Source organism: Pempheris klunzingeri, chromosome 10 (genome assembly GCF_042242105.1).
Source record: "Pempheris klunzingeri isolate RE-2024b chromosome 10, fPemKlu1.hap1, whole genome shotgun sequence".
Lineage (NCBI taxonomy): Eukaryota > Metazoa > Chordata > Actinopteri > Acropomatiformes > Pempheridae > Pempheris > Pempheris klunzingeri.
The window spans coordinates 21,951,479-21,974,033 of NC_092021.1; the positions used below are offsets into that span (position 1 = coordinate 21,951,479).

The 22,555-nt window shown below is 42.1% G+C and overlaps 1 protein-coding gene across 3 annotated transcripts; it reads right to left on the reverse strand.

Moving 5' to 3' along the window:
* Positions 1-8,415: 8,415 nt before the first annotated feature.
* Positions 8,416-20,440, reverse strand: tspan7 (tetraspanin 7). Of its 3 annotated transcripts, XR_011585189.1 has the most exons (9): positions 20,337-20,440; positions 14,797-14,985; positions 14,357-14,431; positions 14,153-14,248; positions 13,319-13,474; positions 13,022-13,105; positions 11,828-11,912; positions 8,820-11,134; positions 8,416-8,788 (listed from the first exon to the last, which is right to left on the reverse strand). XR_011585189.1 is itself a non-coding variant. In XM_070838598.1 (8 exons), the coding sequence occupies exons 1-7, from the start codon at positions 20,400-20,402 to the stop codon at positions 11,844-11,846; spliced, it is 735 nt and encodes a 244-aa protein (XP_070694699.1). In that variant the 5' UTR covers positions 20,403-20,440; the 3' UTR covers positions 8,416-11,134; positions 11,839-11,843. The 3 variants fall into 3 exon arrangements, 2 of the variants coding, with proteins under 2 accessions (XP_070694699.1, XP_070694698.1); XM_070838598.1 differs by having other exon boundaries at positions 8,416-11,134; positions 11,839-11,912; XM_070838597.1 differs by having other exon boundaries at positions 8,416-11,134.
* Positions 20,441-22,555: the final 2,115 nt, after the last annotated feature.

Genomic DNA, 22,555 nt, shown 5'->3' on the forward strand with positions numbered 1-22,555 from the left:
GGTTGTGTGAGGATTAATGGAGTAAGAAAGAAGAAAAAAACTAACTTCTGCAACACAAATATGTGTTTTCTTTCCTAATGTTTTTCTAATCTTTGTTTTTTTATGAAATGAAGGAGAGCTTAAAGCACCTGAGAAGTTCATGTTGCTTCAGTGGTACTGAAATGTGACAACAGGTCTTAAGTAAGATGTCACAAACCAAAACGGTTGGAAAAGACTTGTTTAAATTTAAACAATGGATCGTATCTTATAAGATTATATTAAAATCCTACTCTGAAAAGCTGCCAGCTGTCAAATAGAGTAAAACAGAGTGAAAAGTATGAAATTTCCCTGTGAAATGTGCTGGAGTTGAAGTATAAAGCAGCATAAAACTGAAATACTCAAACAAAGTAGAAGTACCTCAAACCTGTACTTGAGTACAAAAACTGAGTAAATGTACTGTAGTTACTTTCTATCAGTGATCAGCCCTAAAAATGTCTTCTGTGTTGATAATTTTGAGCATTTTCCCCTTGTTAAGTACATTTTTAGAGGTGCTAAATGAAACCAAGAGATCCACTGATATTCAACAGGGAATAACTATGGAAAAACATTGCGATAATCCAATATGTCCTAAATTAGTAGTGACTTGGTGAAGTGATTGGTGCCTGTCCTGGCTGCAATTGTCCAATTATCAGACAATTCCAGTGAAAACATTGGGAATTGAAAGTACAAGCTCACATCCTCACAGAAATACCACAGGCTTAGGTTTTCCCCCTCAGGGTAACTTTAGTCTAAGACAGTTACAGTAGATTTCCATTAGATTAGATTGCATTTAAGAGCAAACTATTGCACCAGGCTGTTTTCAGCAGTGACGGTGGACACCTGATCCCCCGCACCCCCCTATGATCTAATCATAACAGCCGGTAAACAGGGGCACTACCACACAGCCCACACAGAAATAACCCACCATAGGCACTTCATACTGTACACGCACCGGCGGCGTGCTCATCCCGAAATCTGAGCTTTGGTAAACACTTCTGGTCAGAATGAAACTATAGAAACATGTTTTTCACTGGTTGGCCAACAACAAAAAGAAACCACCTGTCTGGTGTAAAATAAAAACAAGTCTGACTGATAAGGAAGTTTAATATAGTGGCACACTGGATTGGACTCATATATAGGAAGGCCGTCATTGAACTGAGGGCTGATTGATACTATGACGAGGGCGGTATGGGCACAGTTTACTCTAGAGAATGAATCACAGTTAAAGAATTGTTGCTCTACAAGAATGGGGAGAATGCGAAACATGGACGGCAAAAAGCTGCTGGATGAGTTTCACTCTCCGTCTCTGTCATTGTCCCGTCCTACTTCCGGCTCCTCTCTGCATATCTTTTCTCTGCTGGTGGCACAACACCCCACCCTGAGGCCCAGAGTGACGAAGTATTCATCTTATTTAAAAGTAGGGTTTCCACATTGCATCAGTGTTATATTATAATACATTATATTTTTGGATTATTTTAACTAATTCATTAACATGTAAGGAGGATTTTAGTGTTGTAGGTGGTCAAGGTGGAGCTAATTTAGATTATTAGTGTAGTTCAATGTAACTTAATAGGTTTTAACATCTTACTATTTAAAGTAACTTACAACTATTTAGCAGCTGGCTACTTAAAGTAAAGTATAAGTTGCTCATAATTGTACTTAAGTGCATGTAGAGTAGTCTGGCCAAAAAGGTCAAGGAAGGTGGTGGGCAGGCAGACTCAGCAGACTTCTTATACAAAAAAGTGATTTTATTTTACAGTGCTCTTCCATTAAGTGGAACTTAAATTACAAAAGAAAAAATTATTTACAAAGAAACATAACTTGTAGCCACTCAAACCAAAAATGACAGTGAACTCACACTGTGGCAGCACAGCCCTCTCCTCTCTGTGGCAGCAGCCACATCTCTACTCATTATATAGGACCTTCAATTCACACCTGGCTCACTTCAGCTCTACCATTCTGCAGCACGGTGACCTATTCTGTACCCAGAATGCAAAGAAATCTGCAAATATCATCCTTGTACACACTACAAACTTCTAGGCGTTTCTAAATTTCTCCCTGCAAACTAAACAAGTGAAATCAATACTAGCTGATGTGTTTTAATACCAAAAGAAAAATTTATTAAAAGGCAAAAAACCCTCCATTTGGTCTGACCCGATGATGTCACTGTGACATCATCAACACCATAAATTCGGGAAGTGCTGGGCCGGCCTCCTCTTTAACACTCCTGCATGGTGAGCCAGAACAAACAAAGAAAGGTAAGTGTGAACAAAGGAACAAACAATCGGACCACTTTTTACCTGTAACTTAATAAAAGATAACCGAACTAATTAATGACTTTTACTTTAATCCTTCATGTGATGGATGTAAACTGTAACATAATACTAACACAAGCAAACCTGGGATAGTATGTGTTTCAGTATTGCACTATGGCCTGGTTAGATAAAAGCAAAACACACATAGGGAAAACAGTATGTAGCATGAAAGTGTCCAGGGACACAAGTGGTGAAGAGAAATGAGCTTCTTTAACTTCAGTAAAAGGAAGAATACGTCAATGTGAAAATTACTCCATCACAAGGAAAAGTCCATTTAAGTTTTTACTTAAGTATTAGGAGCGAAATACACTTCCAGTACAGTAAAAGTGCAGCAGAATAGAGCCTGTTGGTGTTACATTATTGTATCAGTAAATAGTACACTATATATACTATTAGCATACTGCTGGGTTAGTTTAATCATTCAGCTCATGTATTGTAACTTTTGTCTATTCTAATTGTCACAAATCTCACTCTCCACAGTGTCTAGTAACCACAGCTTCTAAATAACTAGTAAAGTCGATACTTCAATGTGGTGGAGTAGGAGGAGGCTCTGGTTGTGGACTGCTGATGTTTTATTAGTGTCTTTGTTTGTTTTTGGATTATTTATTAAATCCTATGGCTTGGGCCTTTTTTTTAAAATAAGGTTTTATTTGTGAAATTAGGGTTCTAATGATGGAGTACTGTTCACCCCATAAGGCCGACTAGTGGTGAGACGTAACAACTCCTTGAAAAATAGATTGTATACACTATACACAAGTATATTTTGTACAATTATAAAGCTGATTTGTGATTATTGTTTGTGAAAGTTTTGAGTGTGTGGAGGCTCTATATCCTGTAAAAAAAAAAAAGATTTTCAATAGATTTCAACAGAAAAACAGCGGAAGATGAGAAAACTACAGTACAAGTGCCTAAGAGTTCTACTTAAATAGTAGTTAAGTACTTGAGTAAATGTGATTATGTAGTTTCCGGCCCTGCCTGAAGCCACTGTACCCACATCCCCTCAATCTGTCTGGGAAGCAAAGCAGCACAAACACAATCCAGTTAGAGGGGAAAAAAGGCAGGTCAGCAGAGCGAACGTACGCCGCAGCTGAGCGGAGATCAGATAGGAACAGGAGCTGGTTTTGCTTTCTCAACAGGGCTGTCAATCAAAGCCCCACCTCATTGACTTCCTCTATTCTCCCCTGTGAAAGGCCTTTCCACTTGTCAGAGGACGCACTGTGCCTGAATGCAACAATGAAACCTGGATCAGTGAGGAAGGGGATTTTTTTTTTTTTTTCTTTTCGATTGTGTGTCATGTCAGAAGCTGAGCATCCACCGATTACGGCGGGTGTCATCATCATCCCACAAGGCTTCAAGGCAGGAGAGAGAGAGGGGATGGGGGAGAGAGAGAGAGAGGAAGGAAGTGAAGGAGGAGGAGGAGAGGGGAGAGATGGGGATGCTGCACTATAGGAGCAGGCAGCTTGAGTGGGAACTCTAGTTCTTGTCATCACGACTGCATGTTTCTCTGAGAAGTGTGAGGCAGAGGTGCCTCACTTCTGCAGGGAAGCTGGAGGCGAAGCAGCGGCGGCAATTAGAACAACAGCAGCGGCAACAACTCGCATGACAAACAGACGGGCGGAGTGGGACAGGCCTGCTGCATCACTCTATAAGGCCGTAAATGAGGCATCACTGCGGAAGGGAAGAGAGAAGTTCTCTGTTTGCTGGAAAGAGAAAGCTTAAGTGCTCCCTCTGCAAGCTCTTGAAAATGAAATTCATAGAAAGACCATATTAAAGCAGCGAAGTGATTCCTGTCATAGATTTAATAAGATTTTTATCTGATCAGATTGCCATTTGACAACATATTTCTTTCATACTGAGCCACACGAGCCACTTAGTGTTATGATTCGAGGCTGGTAATCTTCACTAAAACAAATTATTTCTCTCATGAGCGGCACTTTAGTAGCACATCAGCGTGGCTATATGTGACGCTGAAATGGCCCCCAAATCTACGAGCTCTGAACAGAATGTGATGAATTTAAGTTGAAAAGGAAGCATCTGATTGGTTCCTCTCATCTCTGGGGAGTGTAATTCTCTAAGTATGGGGGGTTTTAACAACCTGGTGAGGAGTTTATGGGTGTTCACTTGGGTTATTCCACTGTTTTTCAAGTCAAATTTTGCCCATGTGAACGCTGAAATAGGTTTTGCTGTAACTATTTCTTCTGTTAATACTAGCCATTTAAAAAAATCCCCTCCAAAATTCATTCACGAATCATGTGGAGTCTTTTAAGTAAAAAATTAATTCTTTGTCACCATTCTTCCACTGCAGCCCAACAGAGAAACACTGTGTGGAAACACAAAGAGGAAATGCTGCTAAACATGTAAACACCTGATCATTGTTTTCAGACCTATCTGATCCTTTGAGGATTCACAATCTCCCCACGTGTTACTAATGTGTTTCAGCTTGAATCACTTAATCCGAGATATTAGGGGGTGAAAGTTGGGCTTTAATGTTGGTGTTAGTGAGTCTGTGCCATGGAGCCTTATTGAAACCCCATGTGGATAAAGATCTACCCTTTAGACGCTGGAATACTTTATTTTTTCTTTATTTACAATGTAAATCTATAAAAGTGTAGCTGTAAAAACTAAAAGAAAAGCTGTGGAGACAGGAGTGTAATGCTGCAGAGTGCAAACATGCTTGAATAAATATGGGATGATTATTTACAGGTTCCATTATATGGATGTATACAATATATATACTGGGTGTTTAGATTTGTATTTTGCAGTAATGGTACGTTAAAGTGGTGTTTCTTCAGCAGTTCTCTGGGGTGACCTGTGTGGTTCTTCAGTTTAGTTTAGTGGGGTGAAAGTTTTCATTAACGAGGGTGATGTATGGCACCTTTTAAAGGTCCCAAATTATGCAAAATGCTCTTTTTAATGTCTGTTCAACATAAATATGTCCCCAGTGTGTTTACTGGCTGCCAAACGTTTTCTCCTGCTCCATCTTTCAGTAAAAACAGACTGTTTGGATTTGGCTCCTCTTATTATGTCATAAGGGGATCTGGTAAACATGTGACCTCCTTCAGCAGGCCGACTGGCTCCGTGAGGGATGGATGTGCCGATGTTGGCCACTTCGAATTTTTCCACATTACTCCTTAAAGGTTGAGACTTCACAACGAATAGCTGACGCATTAGTCAGAATATAATATGAACGTATTCTATTGATTTATTAGCTGTTTCATCATTTGAAGAATATATTTTAAAAAAGCATAATTTGGCCTGTTTCATCACAAATTAAATTTTTAGTGGGGCAACAAAAGTAAAAAAGAGAATATTACCTGTAAACAAAAGTTACCTGATTGACTATAAGTTGTTGTTATATAGCTCACATTTGCTCACTTAAAATTAAAGGCCCCAGATTATATATGTATTAAAAATGTGACCCAGTGTGTCTACAAACTGCCAAACTGAGGAAAAACCATCCTCTGTTTTTCTGCTGCTCCATCAGTCAGTAAATGTTTGTCAAAACACACCGTTTGGGTTTGGCTCCTCTTATGATGTCATACAGGGATCTGGTGAATATGTGACCTCCTCCAGCCCTTCAGCAGGACGACTGGCTACTTCCACCTCTTGTTTTTTCCTCTCCATGAGCAGCTCTCAGTAATACGAAGATGTCTAGATGAGAGTGAAGCACACAGACTGTCCTGTTCTTCTAAAGCGTTCAAACAGAGGCTGAAAACAGCTGCAGCGGTCATGTCTGCTAGGAGGGAAATAAAGCGTTTTATGAACATTATCAACATGTTGTAAGGCCTCCAAATACACGTATGAGCTTTAAAATGAGCAGAATATGGGACCTTTAAAGACAGGTCCAACATGGCACCAAAAGTGGTTCCCCTGTGATTAAGAACCACTTTTATGTAGCTGTTGAATCCTGTTTAAAAACAATTCAAGACTTTATTCTAAGTGTTTTCTTAGAGGCTGTTATCTCCAGAATACATGGGAAGAGTCAGAAACGAAGCTATACTAAGCATTCAGTATTCTATTCTGTTTTTTCTTTTTTAAATGTCGTGGTTGCAACCAGCCTTTTTCACATTTACACTGGCTGCTGCACTTCAGCGCGTCCGTGCGCTCCGGAGTGCGGGTGTGAGTGTGTGCGTGTCTATGTGAGTAATAGCGCTTCCCCGGTGGATGCCTCCCTCCAGCCTATAACCCATTAAGTGTAATCGGGAGGCGGAGGTGAGGAGGAGGAGGCAGGACGCGGAAGCCGGCGGCACGCTCGCTCCATTAGCGGACCCACTGCCGCGCCGCTCCGCCGGTAATTTGCGTAACGAGATCGGAGCGAGGCCGGTTAGCGCGGTCTCCCCGAGTGACAGCCTCTCTGCGCCGCCTTCACGCCGCTTTTTCCCCGGCCTCGTTTCCGCAGCAGCGCCGGCGGACGGAGCGAGACGGAGGAGGATGTGTGGAGCCTTTATCTCCCACACATGCGTCTCTCTCTCTCTCTCTCTCTCTCTCCCTCTCTCCCTCCCCCACTCTGTCTCCCCCCTCAGGTCCGTTTTCCGCTGATGCCTGAGCGCCATCATGTGGATACGGATGGTACTCAATTAAGTGAACCAGCCTCAGGGAGCTCAGTTTCTGGGAGCACAATTATAGAAATTATAGTGATGATGATAATAATAATTTTCTTCTAATTCGGGGAGATTATGATGCAAAAAAAACGAGCTGTTGCAAACAAAAATGTAAAAAATAATCCAAATATCCCCAATAAATGAATACAATTATGCATAAATGTGATAAAATTAGGTTTTGCATGAGGCAGATTTTTGGAGCAGGGTTTCATGTGGTGTTCTGCCTCAGAGGTAAAGTCACTGTTTTCCCAAATAAAGGGTGGGATTTGTTTTAGCCTGAAATGTTCTTGGTGCTTTATTTTGGTGAAGCAAAACTTAGTTTCCATGTGTTCACTTCTTGTTGGCAGAGGCAATGCGGTTTTCTCCTGGTTTCTCCTGGTTTGTTTGGTTCTCGGTTGCAGGTTGTGGTCATGCAGTCTGTTTCTGTTGTTTTAGTGTTGTCTTATGGTATGTTATATGGGAGAGGTCAGATGAAATCTCATTGTACTTTGCTGTATGATGACAATAAATCTGATTCTGATTCTGTTGATCAGTTGTTTCAGGGTAACCAGATAATCTGCTGCAACAGCTACTGCACATCTGATCTTCATCATCTTGAAATGAGGGAAATATTTTCCATCACTTAATTAAAAATAGTGAATTTGCCCATTTTAACTCAGTATCCATTGTTTGCTATGTTTCAGTTGACTTTAATGTCCTTCCAAGGGTGTGAATGTTCAAACTGGGTGTTTCTTCAGTTACTATTAGTGTGGATTTATCATGGACCCTGCACTGCTAACGTAAAGCTCACTCCTTTATAATAACTGGTTTCATTGTGGGATTGTTGTATTTGTTCTTCCTTTTAAGATTCCTCCTCTGTCAATCACAGCCAAGTTATAAAATACTGAATGCAAAGTATATATAAGTAAGTTCCAGCTTCGTTTCTGACTCTACCCATCTGTTTTGGTGTGTTCTGACAAACATTTACTGGAGCAGCAGAAAAAGAGAGAGGATGGTGTTTCCTCATAGTTTGGCAGTCTGTAGACACATTGGGGACATATTTATGTTGAACAGACATTAAAAAATGCATTATGCATAATATGGGACCTTTAATTTGAAGTGAGCAAATATCAAATAGTGAGCTATATCAACAACTTATGGTCAACCACTAAAAATATAATTTGCCCTGATTGTGTCGAAACAGCCCAGATGATGCCTTTTTATATTCTTCAAATGATGAAACGGCTAATAAATCAATAAAATACACTGATCATATTATATTCTAATACGCCGGCTCCTTGTAGTGGAATCTCAACGTTTGAGGAGTAATGTGGAAAAATCTGAAGTGGCCAAACCGGCACATCCATCCGTCACATTCATCTTTGGTAAATATAAGTAATAAGACACCTGTTTAGGTCTGTTTTTAATTGAACAAAGCTGCCTCACTCATAGCAAAATGAACAAACGCTGGACAAGATTGTTATTCTGTATATTTATTGATAATAAGACCACTGATGGTGACTTAGTCAATAGTAGACAGCAGGGTGCAGTTCTTTTTGAGTGTCTGGTGACCCCATGTGTAAGCGGGATGGTATTACAATTTAGTATTTACAGGACAATATCAGTTCGCAGAGGGAAAAACAAGTTTCAGAGTGTTGGAAAACATACATTCACTAAATAAATGTACAGCTTTGAAAGCATTACGTCTGAAAAGCCACAACTAAATACTGACCAAAGTTGATTTTAACAGGATCAATAAAGTCTAGACGCTCTCTCTCTATCACACAAACACGCACACCTTCTTTCATACAAGGACAATACACACTCAAGGTTAAGGAGACAAAAGAACAGAAATCACATGCACGCACACACACACTCATCATACACACTCATCATACACACACACACACACACACACGCTGAAAGAGAGATAGAAAATCACTTGGTGAAACTGTAAACTTAATGCCAACCAAACCATTATTAAATATACAGCTAAATTCAAACAGCTACATGTTGCACATTACTCTCAACGAAAACATCGGCCACAATTATTTTTTCCAGTGCGAGGTTTCCTATAAACTATCAAACAAATACAGATTAACGGCACAAAGTGCAGAATCCAAACTGTGACACGACATTTATACTGATTAGCATATTAGAATGAGAAACATTACATCATATAAATTACATTTCCAATAAATATCTACAGATGATAATGATGATGATGATGGCGTGTTGATGCACTACGTACAATACTGTAAATACGAGATGAACACTGTTGTTGGAGTCCAGTGTATCTGCTTATCCCACATTATATTCCACCAGGAGACAACAACTCATGAGCCCGCTGATTTGATGTTATCCTATCAGGCTGAAATTCAGTGTTTCCCTTATTTGGCAGGTATACCATCAGCGAGAATGAAGACTTTCAGCTGGTGTCGAGCTGGTCTTTAAAGCTAAATCTTGACATTTTGGGGTTTAGTCAGTCAAGAAGAACATGGGCACATTACTGAGGTGCCAGTATGCTTCAAATAAAGTGCTTGATGGATCGTCGAGCAGCGCATTTCCATCTTTCTAATGTCAGAATTGCGGATGGCTGTGTCCCACAAAAATTTTTTTCTCCAAAAACCGACAGTCTGACAATTTCCAGCCACACTTCATGCACAGATTGGCCACGTGTGAAAGTTGTCAGGATTTAAAGCTTTCTCAATCTCCCCCCAGTCTTCACGCGCCTACTTCCGTCACTTTTCATTTGATAGTCGGGTGCAAAACTCTGAATGCCTTTGAGGAGACACTGTCCCCAAGTGTTATCCCTATTTGTATGATTCACTGCATCTCACCTCTCTGTAAGACGACAGAAGAAGAGTTTTTCACCCCGGCTTCAAGTGTGGCCGTTTCTCATAGCAAGAAACGCTTTCTCCCTTAGACATGTTCAGACGACACCTCATACAAACCACCTTTTTTGAAGCATACAAACCTCTTAGATAACTGAGTGTTAGAGGCTCAATCGCTGGGTCACACCACCATTTCAAACTGCTAACTTCTGGGTTGGAATTCAGTGAATTTCAATGAAATCTCTGTGATGAGTGGATTTGCTGGCAAATCTGTGAAAGTTGGCACATCCGGATCAACTTTGCGGGACTTTGACGAGCAAATTCGCGCAGTTCACCAACAGCAAGTTGTCCTGACAGTGCTGACAGTGGATGTATTAACAGAACTGACCTTTGAGGGAACAAATCATCTGTGTTCCTTCATCCACTTTAATTTAACCTCGCCTATCAGAGTATAGACTGTTTCACAAAATGGGGATGGCTTGCATACAGTTATGAGACAGGAGTCGATGGTACAACACAGTCTTCTGAATTAACTGTCAACTTATTGTCCTGTTAGATAATGTGCTTGCTAACTGACTGTTGTGACCCGGGCCTCAGTCTTTATTGTGAAAGAAATGTTCTACAAGTGACCTTATTTGTTTGTTTGGCTTGATAAATACATTTCACTCCCCTCATGGACGGCTATTTTAAGTTATTGGGGAAGCTTGACAGTAAAGGCTCCCATTGAAATCCACAATCTTGTGTATTTATCCCAGACTGAAGCTTCGAATGATACTTAATTACAATTTTAACATTAGCACGTAAAATATCGTGCCGCATCTACAGATAAAAATACTCTCATCCCTTTTCTCCCCTTTGTCTTTTCCTTATTTTTCATAAAAACTTAAAATATCATCCTCAGTACGCATAATCAGTTCACAAAATGTCACAACCATAAGAATATACAATGGTGAGCAATAGCAAAGTCAAATGCAAAACTAAACCTGTCAAATAAAGTATTACTTTCAAGCTTTAGTAATGTCAGTCTGTACAAAGATGTGCATGCTGCAACCAACTGAGAAGCCAAGTTGCACCCAATCGCCTCTCTGAGACCTCTGTCAGCTCAGACAACTCCGGTTTACCTGCCTGTTGTAGGTCGAAGGCCGTACTGATATGTGCTAATGAGCGACTTCTACACCAAGCAGCAGCGTGATGTGTGGTATATAATGCTCTGATGCAACAGCAGTGAGTGAAGGAATGGTGCTTTACAGTAAGATACATTAAGATATTACATTAAGATCACAGGCAGAGAGACGGAGGAAGGTAAATTCCAATTCAGACATGTGATAGTGTTTCCGGGAATTTACTCATGTGTCAAGGCTCTTTGTCTCTTCTTCTCTTCATCTCCCTAAAAAGACAAAAAACAAAGAAGAGTTAACTGTGTATGCGTTAAACCTACAGTATTTGATTGTATGGCCACTTAGAGGCAGCTGAACACGCTGAAAACACGACATCGTCACCATAGAAAGTTGTTCTAGTGGAACAATTGCCTATTTACACATCCAGCGAACATGACTCAGCATTTGTATCTATCTGGAGTTGTGGTCGTGGCCACCTGATGAGTGTCATATCCAACACTGGCTTTCCTTTTAGCTTTGTTTTGGTCTCCACCAACTCCTGAGAAAAATATCTGGCTCTTTAGCTGCTATCGGCTCCATTACAGCCATCAGCTGGTTACTAACTTTGTCTGTCTGCTGTTTGGTGCTGGTCAGGTGGAGCAGAGTGGGTTTATTTTTTCAGCTGAAAAAAAGCAGTTGCTGCGGCTGGACGTGACGCTAACGAGACCGGTGAGGCTGAAAGAAAACAAAAGAGCTGTGGGCTGTGAAACGCTGTGCTGAAAGGTGCTAATACGCTCGGTAGAGCTGAGTGGAAAAGCAGGGATGCTTGATGATAATTGCAGAGGGGTGGGTCTGTCACTACAACTAACACCTATTACATTAAACTAGTCATTTCATTCATTAATATGAAAATATTGACTACAGCAGCTTTCACTCAAAATGTTTGCGGTTGCTTCTGTGTGTGGATTTTCATTGTCTCTCACCTGCCACTCACATCAGCTAGACCATCTCATACTGATTGGCAGTGATGATCCTGGACAGACAGCAGGCCAGCAACATGCCAATCAGCTGCAAGAAAAAACAGAGAAGGGCTTTGGGTTTATTTCATGTATGAGGTTGGAAAATACTTGGATTAACATTTGGTAACGTTTAACATTCTCAAAATCAAGACACTATTTCCTGTTGTGAAAGTGATGGTGCAACAAGTATTTCCTTCCTCCCTCTGGTCTATTATTGGTTGTTTAGAAGAACAGGAGGAAGGATGAGAGCCTGTTAATCAGACATTCTGACTTCACACAGTCGTAAAACACAGGTGTTACTGATAATATCCATTCTGTTCAAGTGTCTCAGTGAGCCTGTAAGACAACAACTACATCAACATGCACAAAATATTCTGAAAAAAAGTTCCTACTAAAGTGTTTACATGGCTAATGAAAATTAATATTCCACTAATTTTCTCATGTGCATGCAGCAGTGAGTACTCCGATTAGTGTATAATGCCCCTGCAATGTATCCTAAAACATAAAGACATCCAGAAGTATTTATTTAATAAAATAAATAAATAAAATGTCCAGCTTGCATCCGTACCCCAGACTGTTGCCTGACAGTTATTAGGTTTGTTCCCAACGCACAGAGCAGATCGTAAACAAAAGGCAGCGTGTTGCAGACTGTCGTAAAGACGTTTCAGAACGTGTTCAGAACGTGCTGTTCACACGTCCAAAGAATGGTCCTAAAACTGAAATAAAGACAGCATATCCCACACGTCTTAATTTGGAAAATGCTGTTTACACGAATATTTTAATAATCGAAACAAAAGTGGAATATTAGTGTAATTGAATGCACAATACCAGGACCCAGAAATTGAAGCAGTGAAATGGAATTCAGCCACCTTTTATTTTATTAGCTACACTTGCTCTTGCCCAGCATGTCTAAATCTAATAAATAGCATCTCTTTTTTTTTTGTTGTTGCTATTTTTGCTATTTTGCTATCAAGCCAAAGCTGGCAGCACACAATGTAACATAGAACATATGATCTGTTGATCTTCTTAGCACTTGTCCTGCTTGTTTTCAGTAATTATGTCTCCATCTTTAAACATATTGATAATTCACTGATGCTAAAAACACTACATGTGCCACCTTTTATTCGCAGGTCATCGCCTGGCTTTTTCGGCTCTTACCTGGGAGAAGGCAATCCCGAACGTCACTCCTGCAATAATGGCCATGTTGGTCTCCATGAATGAAGTGACCAGCTCATAGCAGCCCTGAAACACAGGGGGCAGGTTAGTTCGCAGAGGGTACAGGGACATGTTATATGTGCAAATTAGGGGCAGGATGGAGAGTATCTGAGGCAATTGTTAGTGTATTAAGGAGGGAGGTTTGAAAAGGTGAATCAGGACCTGTCATGTGATTCATAAACGACATAAAGTACTTAGCAGCAGACTGCAAGGAGTGAGAAAATACACTGAGATACTGACCTGGTGGTAGACCTTGTTTGGGGCTAGAGTTGCGTTGCGGAGGTCTTCTGGGTTGCAGTCAGAGGAGTTAAAGCAGCAGCTGGCAGGAATGCCGTTGGATGGGTAATACACACTGCCAAACCAACTGGTGTAGTTATACACTCCACAGCAGCGCAGCTAGAAACGCAAAGAGAGCACCGAGAGCAGATGGGGGTTAAAAGATAAGGCTGGTGTTATTTTCGATTTTTCGTACGCTCAACAAATCCCACATGATGATCAAATCAAACAAAGTGAGTCTGTCTCTGAACATTTCACAGCTTCCCTTCCTTCCTTGTGTGTTGCCCTCAGCCCTACTGGTTCTTACTAAACACATAAATAAAGAAAATAGCTACAAAAAACAGCTGGGCACTGCAGTTTTGAATTAACGCCAATCAAACAGGAGTAAATAGTGCGTTTACTGGGGACTATTTTGAGCCACGATTTTCACACATAATTGCAGCGCTAGTGAGTATTTATGGTGTGTATGTGCGAATAACTCAAAATAAACTACAGTGCTATTGTTTACCGTAATGAAGGAGCAAGTCAAACAGAACAATGGTGAGGCTAATTTATGTGTTTTTGGACAACAGTGGAGCTCAATGGCACAAACTAATAAACTTTATCATCCTCTGGCTACACAGGTGACACTTATTAGTGGAATTAATACATTTTTATTTTTGTTTTTTTCATTGGATTTGGCGATAATAAGAAAAAGAGAGAATTGCTATTGTTGTTGCCTTTAACAAATGCAAACCTTTAACATTCAGGGTTGTATGTTGCTTTGCTGCTGACTCATTTATTAGCTTATTTACTTACCTTGTGCTGTAAGTTATCAACGGCGCGGCTCGCCTCATCCTCAGCGTTGTAGTTCAGGACCGCGTCGGTGTATGTCCTGCGAAAGGTTCCCTTTATCTGCAGCACGCAAACGAATGCACATGATCACGCACAGCAAAGGAGGGCCGCTGCACAGCTTTAGTGTTAGATTTAGAACGTTGTTTAAGTGGAGGGTTGCATGCTGACCTCATGGCGAAACACAAATCCAGAGATCCCCGCCACTAACTCAGCGAGGAAGACGAGCGACAGGAACATGGCATACTACAGAGAGAGAAGAAGTAAGAGGGAGATTTGCATAGTTTGCATGAAAACCCTCTGCCTCAGATGTGTACTATTTGCATATGCATGACACACACACACACACACACACACACACACACACACACACACACACACACACACACACACACACACACACACACACGCAGAGTCTTGACTTGACCATTAACCGGACAAAGTGCCCAGGAGCATCTTGTGGATTTCTGATCCCTCTCCACAGAATGGAGGTCAGCCATTATTCCCTTTCCCGTGTGACCTCAGGCTAATTATTCAGCTTCCACAACCCTCCCCTCTCTCTCTTTCTCCCTGCAACATTACACCGCACTCTTCCCCCTGCAGCGTCTCACCAGTTTCAGCATCCATGGGCTTCCTCTGCAGGTGGCGAAGCATCCGAACAGGCCAAAAACGATGATGACCGTCCCGGTGCCAATTAGGACGTACGGGGCGTTGGTGGAGTTGTCGGCTATCAGAGAGATGTACGGGCCCAGCATCAACTTCCCCCATACTCCCACTGCCAGCAGGATGGCTCCTGTTATCTAGAGGGCGGGGGTTGGAGAGATGGACGTGACACAGAGAGAGAGAGAGCACAGGAAACAGAATGAAGGCAGGGAACAGGCCTTTATCTCTGCACTTGTGCGATATTACAAAAGGTGTGTTTCAGCAGCGTGGCGGGGGGGGGAGGGAGAAAGAGGATCAAGGTGGAACAAGAAAGGAGAGCAATTAGAGTACGGAGGAGGAAACGAAAAGACAGAAGACAAATTCATCTGGAGTGTGGGATAGCGATCACCTGCTTTATGAATATGCCCGCACTCACAACACACAGGCAGGGAAAAAAAGAGAGAGAGAGAAAAAAAAAAAAAGAAAGGGGACACGTCAAAGAAGCTCTTTGATCCGAGGCGAGACGCTTCCTCCTGTTGCGCCTCTCTTAGCATTTCAAATGAAGGCTGCTGATAAAAGCGCGTGTTGTACGAGGCAGCTGAAGCGGCGTGTGTCTCAGCTGGGTATGTCTTGCTGGCGTTGGAAAGGCAGCGGGGTGTGGAACGATCTGAGCGAGGGCCAACTCATCATACTACCCTTATCCCTTCCAAGAGGAGGCTGCTCGCCGTCCTGCTGCCGGGCCCTGTGCTCGGAGAAGAGGGCAGTCTGTACAAAATGTCTCTGTGCACCCTGAAACCTGTAAGACTGATGAGAACAATCCTCTCAGCTCTCAGAGGAGCCAGTATGACTGAAACAGCGGTGGGGAGACTCCATCAGTTTTGATCTTTGAATTAAAGCTCCCTCTTAGCAATTAGTCAACAGTGTCCTAAAGCCTAGAGACATGTTACGTAAAAAAACCATTGTGATGAACAACAACTTCACACACACTTAAGCTGCCATGTTGCCTCTCTGACTGTAGAGTAAACTGGACTCTGCACTTTGACCTGCTAGCTGTGTGTGCACATGATGACTGTGTAAAGGGTTTTTCACCATGACAAGTCACCACCCTGTCCTCAGACTGCTGTGTTGTTCTAATTCAACCACAGGTAGCAGGAGTCCTTCTATGCTCACACACGGCGACAGCTCAGCTTGAAGAGCGTCTGCTGCAGTCACTGTGTAAAACAGCTCAGCTCGACCGTGTCTCATGCAAACATCCACGCGTGGATTTCCTTATCAACACTGTGACACGCGAGCACAAAGAGTTTTAAGCGGCGGGTGAGATGGAGGGTTTACAGTGAGAGGAAACACACACACTGAGACACACATGGCAGCTAACAGCTACAGACTGCAGCTAACAATTATTCTAATTACTGAATAATCGTTTGGTCTATGAACTGTTAGAAAACAGTAAAAAATGTCCATTACAATTTCCTTCAGCCCAAGTTGACGAATTATAATCGTATTTGTTTTTGTTCCAGACAAAAACCATGAAACATTTACGTCTGAGAAACTGTAACCAGTACATTTCTGGCCTTTGTGCTTAAAAAATAGCTTAAATGGTGAACTGACTGTTAACTGACTGTCATACATACAAAGAGATAAAGTTTAGTTAAACATGTGGCTGTGGTTTGTATAACAACTCTTCTTTATCCTGTTTGTCTCTGTACTTCTGTGGGGCCACTAGTATTCTGGCTTCACACGGGATGCAGCTGTGCAGGGTATTGATTTTCATGTCATATAAATATGCATCATAACATATCCTGAGTATGTATAAATGCTCAACACTCGGGCTGCATGATGCTGATTTGTTTTAAAAGGTAAGAAGCCACATAGGCTGAGAGCCAGTGGCCGAACATGCAGATATATTCAAGGGATGCATCATTGATTAATCTGCTCGATTGACTGTTTTGTCTTTAAAATGCCAGATTGTGATGAATAATGCCTCCTTTAATGTCCCACAGCCTAGTGACGTCCAACCAGCTGTCCAAAACTCGAAGACATTCAGCTCACTATCACGCACGTTAAAGAAAAGCATCACATCGTCACATTTGAGAAGCTGGAACCGGCAAATGTTTTGCTTTTTTTGCTCACAAAACAACTGACCGCTCCTTATCAAAATAGCTGCTGATAATCTAATGACAATGGACTAATGGTTGCAGCTCTAATGTAAAGGATCCCTTCTTTTCACTTGCTGTCCGACCGAAATGAACGACTGCGGACTGATGATGATTTGATTTGCCGGTAATGACGAGGAGTGTACGTGTATCATTTCTATTAAAGGTCCCATATTATGCTAAATGTACTTTTTAATGTCTTTCCAATATAAATGTGCCTTGAGATCACCAAACTCTGAGAAAAGGCCGTCCTCTCTCTTCCTCTCCTGCTCCATCTTTCACAGTAAATGTATGTAAAAACATGCCGGTTAGATTTGGCTCCCTTTATGATGTCATAACGGGATCTTTTGATCACGTGACCTGACCGCACCAACTGGGAAACCCATGAATCCACCTCGCTGTCCGCCATTGTTTGTACTTCTTTAGCACCAGCTCCGAGCAAAGCACATCAACTGTTCTGCTTTTCCAAAATGGAGCAAATGTCTGTTTCTTCCTGTCTGTTTTTTGAGCATTAAACCTTGTAAAGCTGTTCTGGTAGGACCTCCAGATACAAGTGTGAAGTTGACAATGAGCCTGATATGGGACCTTTAACGGTGGTTCCAGCAGCCAGAGCAGACTGTGCTCATGTTTACAGCCTCCATCAGCAACAACAAAATGTCTGGTGCCTTAAGAGCTGCTGTCGCATACAAATGATGCGTGTTCATTTTAAAGCCAACAGGGAAATCAAGTCGAGAGAGCAGGGCTGAGAGAGAGAGAGGGGGGGGGGGGGGGAGTCATCTAGACCTCATGTCTGTTTGCTGAATCCCAAACAGCTTCAGAGGAGCCCCCCCCCACCCTCCTCCTTCTCTGCACGTTTTGTTGGGAATTCAATGCCGGGCCGGCCACCCTGGTTACAGCACAGAGTTTAAAACAGGTCACCCGGTCCCTCCTCCTCCTCCCCCTCCCCCCCCCGGCCTAATAAAGAAACAGAAGGTGCGATGACAAAATATGCTGGCGAGGACACCACACGAACTCCACCACCTGCTCTGCGTTTAACCGCCCTGCATGTGTGTGTGTGTGTGTGTGTGTGTGTGTGGGTAAAGCATGGCGGCCAGGCTATTCACACTCGAGACATTATTCGCCACGACAAGCTGGTGACAGTGGAGCCGAGGCCTGACACCGAGGCGGCTCCCTGGCTTCGAACTCCGTGCCAGTGAGCGGCTCCCTGCTTTGCCCTCAGGGTCGAGGAGAGCCGCTGAGCTGTGAGACACCTCTGCACTTCAGACATCTGAAACCTGATGCTGTCGATGTAAGGCAGCGCCAAGACACGGTCCAATCCTGACTAAATATAAAAGTTCATATCTGTGACACCCGACGCACGTCTGCAGCGCAGGGACACGCACAGCACAGAGCTTGTTTTTAGACCTCAGCACGAGGACAGAGCTGAAACCAGGACTTTGGATTAGTTTGGGTTTTACCAGGTCTTGCAGGAGTGTTTACGGTATTCTCACTTCCTCGTGGTTCAGAGTGGGAAAGCAGAGAAAGTGCTCTTCGTGTCCTAATCACATTATGTGGAAGATAAATCTCTTCCACGTGCTCTTATTAGATAATCCTACACTGGCTATATCTGGCTGCTGTCAGAAATCAGCCTATGACACACAATCATAGTCAAAAAATACAGTCAGAACTACTAAAGTTCACCAAATCTTAGTCACACAGTCCTGTGCTCATACACCATGTGGCTTTGGATGTATATTGTTGCCCGTGTGAATGTTAGATCATATTTAAAGACTCGACTAGTAATAAAAATGGAAATTCAGGCACATCCAAGCCACTGAAAACCAAATACGAGACACTATCTCACTGCTCAAGTTAATCTTAGAAGTAATTTATCCAAAAGTGGAAGCAGCCACGACCAAATTTATCTAGTTTGAGACTTTCTGAATGATCTGCTGGCTCAAATCATCTGCTACAAAGACTTTTTATGACAGGGAAAACACAGGCAGCAGATATTCTTCAAATGAGTGTTCAAATATACTGCGTGGTTAGCACTGTGGATACAGATTGCTGTGAATTAAAGCCTGAGTGAGGCTTCGCGGTGTGATTCAAACTCTTTGGTATAATCTGAGGCCTTTGTGGTGCAGGGTGGGTCTCATGCTTTTGCTCCTCTATGGTATACAGCATGTAAATAAGGTGGGCAAAGTGGACAGTGCACACCCAACCCCAAGGTGGACACGGATGCAGGACAAAAAGAGCACATAAAGGAAAATGAGAGGTCGTCCACACACCCCCAACACATTTAGAGTCAACACAAATCATATGTGAGTGATTTCCTGTGCATGTAACCTGCTTCTTGCTCATCCTGACAAAAAAAAAGGTGCAACAGAGAATGAAAGGCTGCAAGTTTCCATGCGCTAAACACCTTATTTTGCTTTGCAGACAAAATATTACACAGTGGCAACTATTTTCTAAACCACTGCAGTCATGTATCAAGCAAACGTGCAGAGAACCTGCTGCTTTTTTCTCATCTCACACTAAAGTAGACTGAATATCAGAGGGTTTGGGGCTGCTGGTCGGATAAATGACACTCGTAGATGGCAAAATAAAAGTGTGGCGGCTGATTTTTAAACTATTTTCTCATGTAAAACCTGGAAAACAGTTAGTCAGACTAATAGATGTTACAGTCAGTGCAGCCTTACATTTAACACAATGCTGCATTATACAACAGCACAACAAACAGACAGCTACAGCGGCTGTCTCAACTTTTGACATGGAAAGCATCTCTGACAGCTCTGATTCAATTGCACTGCATTGCTCGAGTGTTTCTGTTTCTCTGGACCCTCAGTTTAAGGCACTTTTGGACATTTTCCTGCACAAATCAACGAGTCCACTGGGGTGTTAACGATGTTCATGGCGTGGTTATATAGAGATGCACCAGCTAAGGGTGCAAGCTCCCTTTAGCAAAAAACACCAGCGGCTCCAAAATGTTGCTTTAAACGGGCCTCATCGCACAGCCGAGGCCCGCACCGTCAGACGGACTCACACCGCTGCGGTGATGCGAACATCCTCCGCCGCTGATGCTGTGAGCTGTGCGCACTCACTGACGCCCAGCAGGCTGGATGTGCGTTACACACACACACACACACACACACACACACACACAAAGAGGAGAGACGAGCTTTAAACAGGCTTTGTCGATCATTTAACGCAGATCTGTGAAAACACGACGCTGGCGGTGTCCACCCGCTCATCACGCACGACGACAAACACACACACACACGCACACAGACGCGCGCGCGGCGGGTGAGGATGGATCCTTTTCCGCAGGGTTGTCGTTTATTTGTTGAAAAGACGAAGAGCAGCGAAAGGCTACGTACCCAGAACACGAAGGAATAGACGATGAGGAGGGTTTTCAGGCAGGTGATGACCGGTTTGGTCTCCATCCTGGAGCGAGCGCTGGTCCAATCGTGACAATAACGCAAAATAACGCCCCCCCCCCCCACCGCCTCTCTTCCTCCTCTTCCTCCTCCTCCTCCAACCACGCGCTGATGCAGCCGCACAGCGTCACGGAGCCACGCACGAGCCCGGCCGGCAGCCCGCGTTAAGATCGATGACTTTATTATTATTATTTATGATCAAATGGTTCGATAAGGGTTTTAATGGCTGCAGCACCAGTGTGAATACTCACTACTGCACAGACACGACGATTTATACTAAAGGACCGAAGTAATGTGATTTTATTGGCTGAAATTAGTAAGAAAGTCATTTTCACATGATCATTAAATACTGTTGTCAGTAAATATCTTAGATATCACTTCACTGTTTCTGAAGAAGTGATGCAGTGACAGAAACATGTGATTTAAGTATCTAAAGTGAAAGTAAAACTACCTTTTTTTTATCCTAAATAGTAATTTTATTGTCTTAATTATGTAGCACCTCCTACTAGTTATTAACATTATCTGCATTAAACATGTTAGATATCACCTCACTGTTTCTGTGGGAGCGATGCAGTGACAGTAAAATGTGATTAAAGTATACGAGTCAAAGTAGAACGACCCCCATGAACATTTATTATATACATTAAGATGCATGGAACATTTTCATGTTGTAGCTGGAATCTTTAAAACATTGAATATGTAATGACCTCTCCCCAATAATGAGCGTATAACTCATGAACTCTACACCAGACGACAGATAAAACATTCAGAGTCCAGTTTTATTCTTTCTTTATTACTTTAAGTGAGTCGTCGCTGCTTTTCACTGTTGGGATTACAGCCACTGGACAGAATAATGCATGTGACAGCCATAGACTGTATAAATATATATATATATCATTAATATTATTATACAGTCTATAATAATATTAAAGAGACAGCATTTAGATTACTCTATAGCAGAAATACTGCTCACACTATCAAGACTTTATTATTTTGCAAGTACTGAGTACTTTTGTCACTTTGCTCACGCTGCAGCGGACGTCACAGGTTTAATAAACCGAAACAATACTTCACCAGTTTGACTAAATAATATCAACTCAAGGTACATTTACAGGCTTTTTCCTGAGCTTTAACCGAGTCTTCATTGTGTTTGCTCAGCTACCGCCGAGATGGATGTGTTGACATCTCATTCTCTTCTCTTTTTCTTAGCTCCAGTGACATTAGATCCATCTGCATGACAACTGAGCCGATGAAGACAGTGTGATATCTTTGAAAGGTTCCAGAAAAAGCTAGTAAGTTGACCGTGAGTTTTTGAGATTTTTCCAAACTACTTCCAAGAATGAACTCTCTAAACTAAATACGTCAACAGTCTCGACATCGTGGAATAATTCTGTCGAGATTTAATGTGAAATGTGACCAACAGGGTAGTTTGTGGTGTAAATGGAGCTTTTAGTGGTTTGTTTTTTGCCCATAAATGTTCGAGGCAGCCTGAAATTAAATCTCAAATCAGTAGGAAACAAAAAAATATTCCTCTTGTTGCTCGACTCTCACCTAGAGCTCTTTGTCTCTGTCAGGGATCTGAACACTGAAGAGCCCGATGAGCTCCAGGAGGACGAACGGTCTACAATCTACTCACGCTCCGTGAATGTGAGACATAACCTGACTCAGCTTAGTGAGACCAATTTAATAAAGTTCATAAAATACAGGAACCAAGAAGTAGCTGAAATTTTAGGAGAGAATTAACTGCATCCTACTTGTATTCTACATTTATTTGTCTCAACAGACCAGAAAACAAATATTAAACCTAACAAAAAACACAAAAGACAAAAGCGGTCGCTGCACAACACAGACATTGTGGCTCTTCAAGTGTGTTCAGTCAGTAGTAAGCACATGGGCTCCTGAAGGAAATACATTAAAAGGTGCTCAAACATACATTTCTTTAAGACATTGGGCCTCTCTCGCAAGAATCACAAGTACTGACTGATTTCAGAGTGTGTTCTTGTATTTAAATTGTTCTCTTAGGTGAGAATTAAATTCACAAACAAGTGGTCCAGATCTGGCGTGCAAATCCTGGACAGAAAGTCTGAATCATAATGCCTTAATCTGAATGGATTTTCAGTTACAGAACCCAACTAAAACTAGTAACTAAAACTTTACGT

Excerpts from the sequence above, each read along its gene's own strand:
- tspan7 (XM_070838598.1), bottom strand. The coding sequence starts at position 20,402 with ATGGAGACCAAACCGGTCATCACCTGCCTGAAAACCCTCCTCATCGTC. Across the intron at positions 14,986-20,336 it reads TCTATTCCTTCGTGTTCTGG|ATAACAGGAGCCATCCTGCT; the intron begins GTACGTAGCCTT and ends CCCGCCCTCTAG. Across the intron at positions 13,106-13,318 it reads CAAACAAGGTCTACCACCAG|GGCTGCTATGAGCTGGTCAC; the intron begins GTCAGTATCTCA and ends CCTGTGTTTCAG.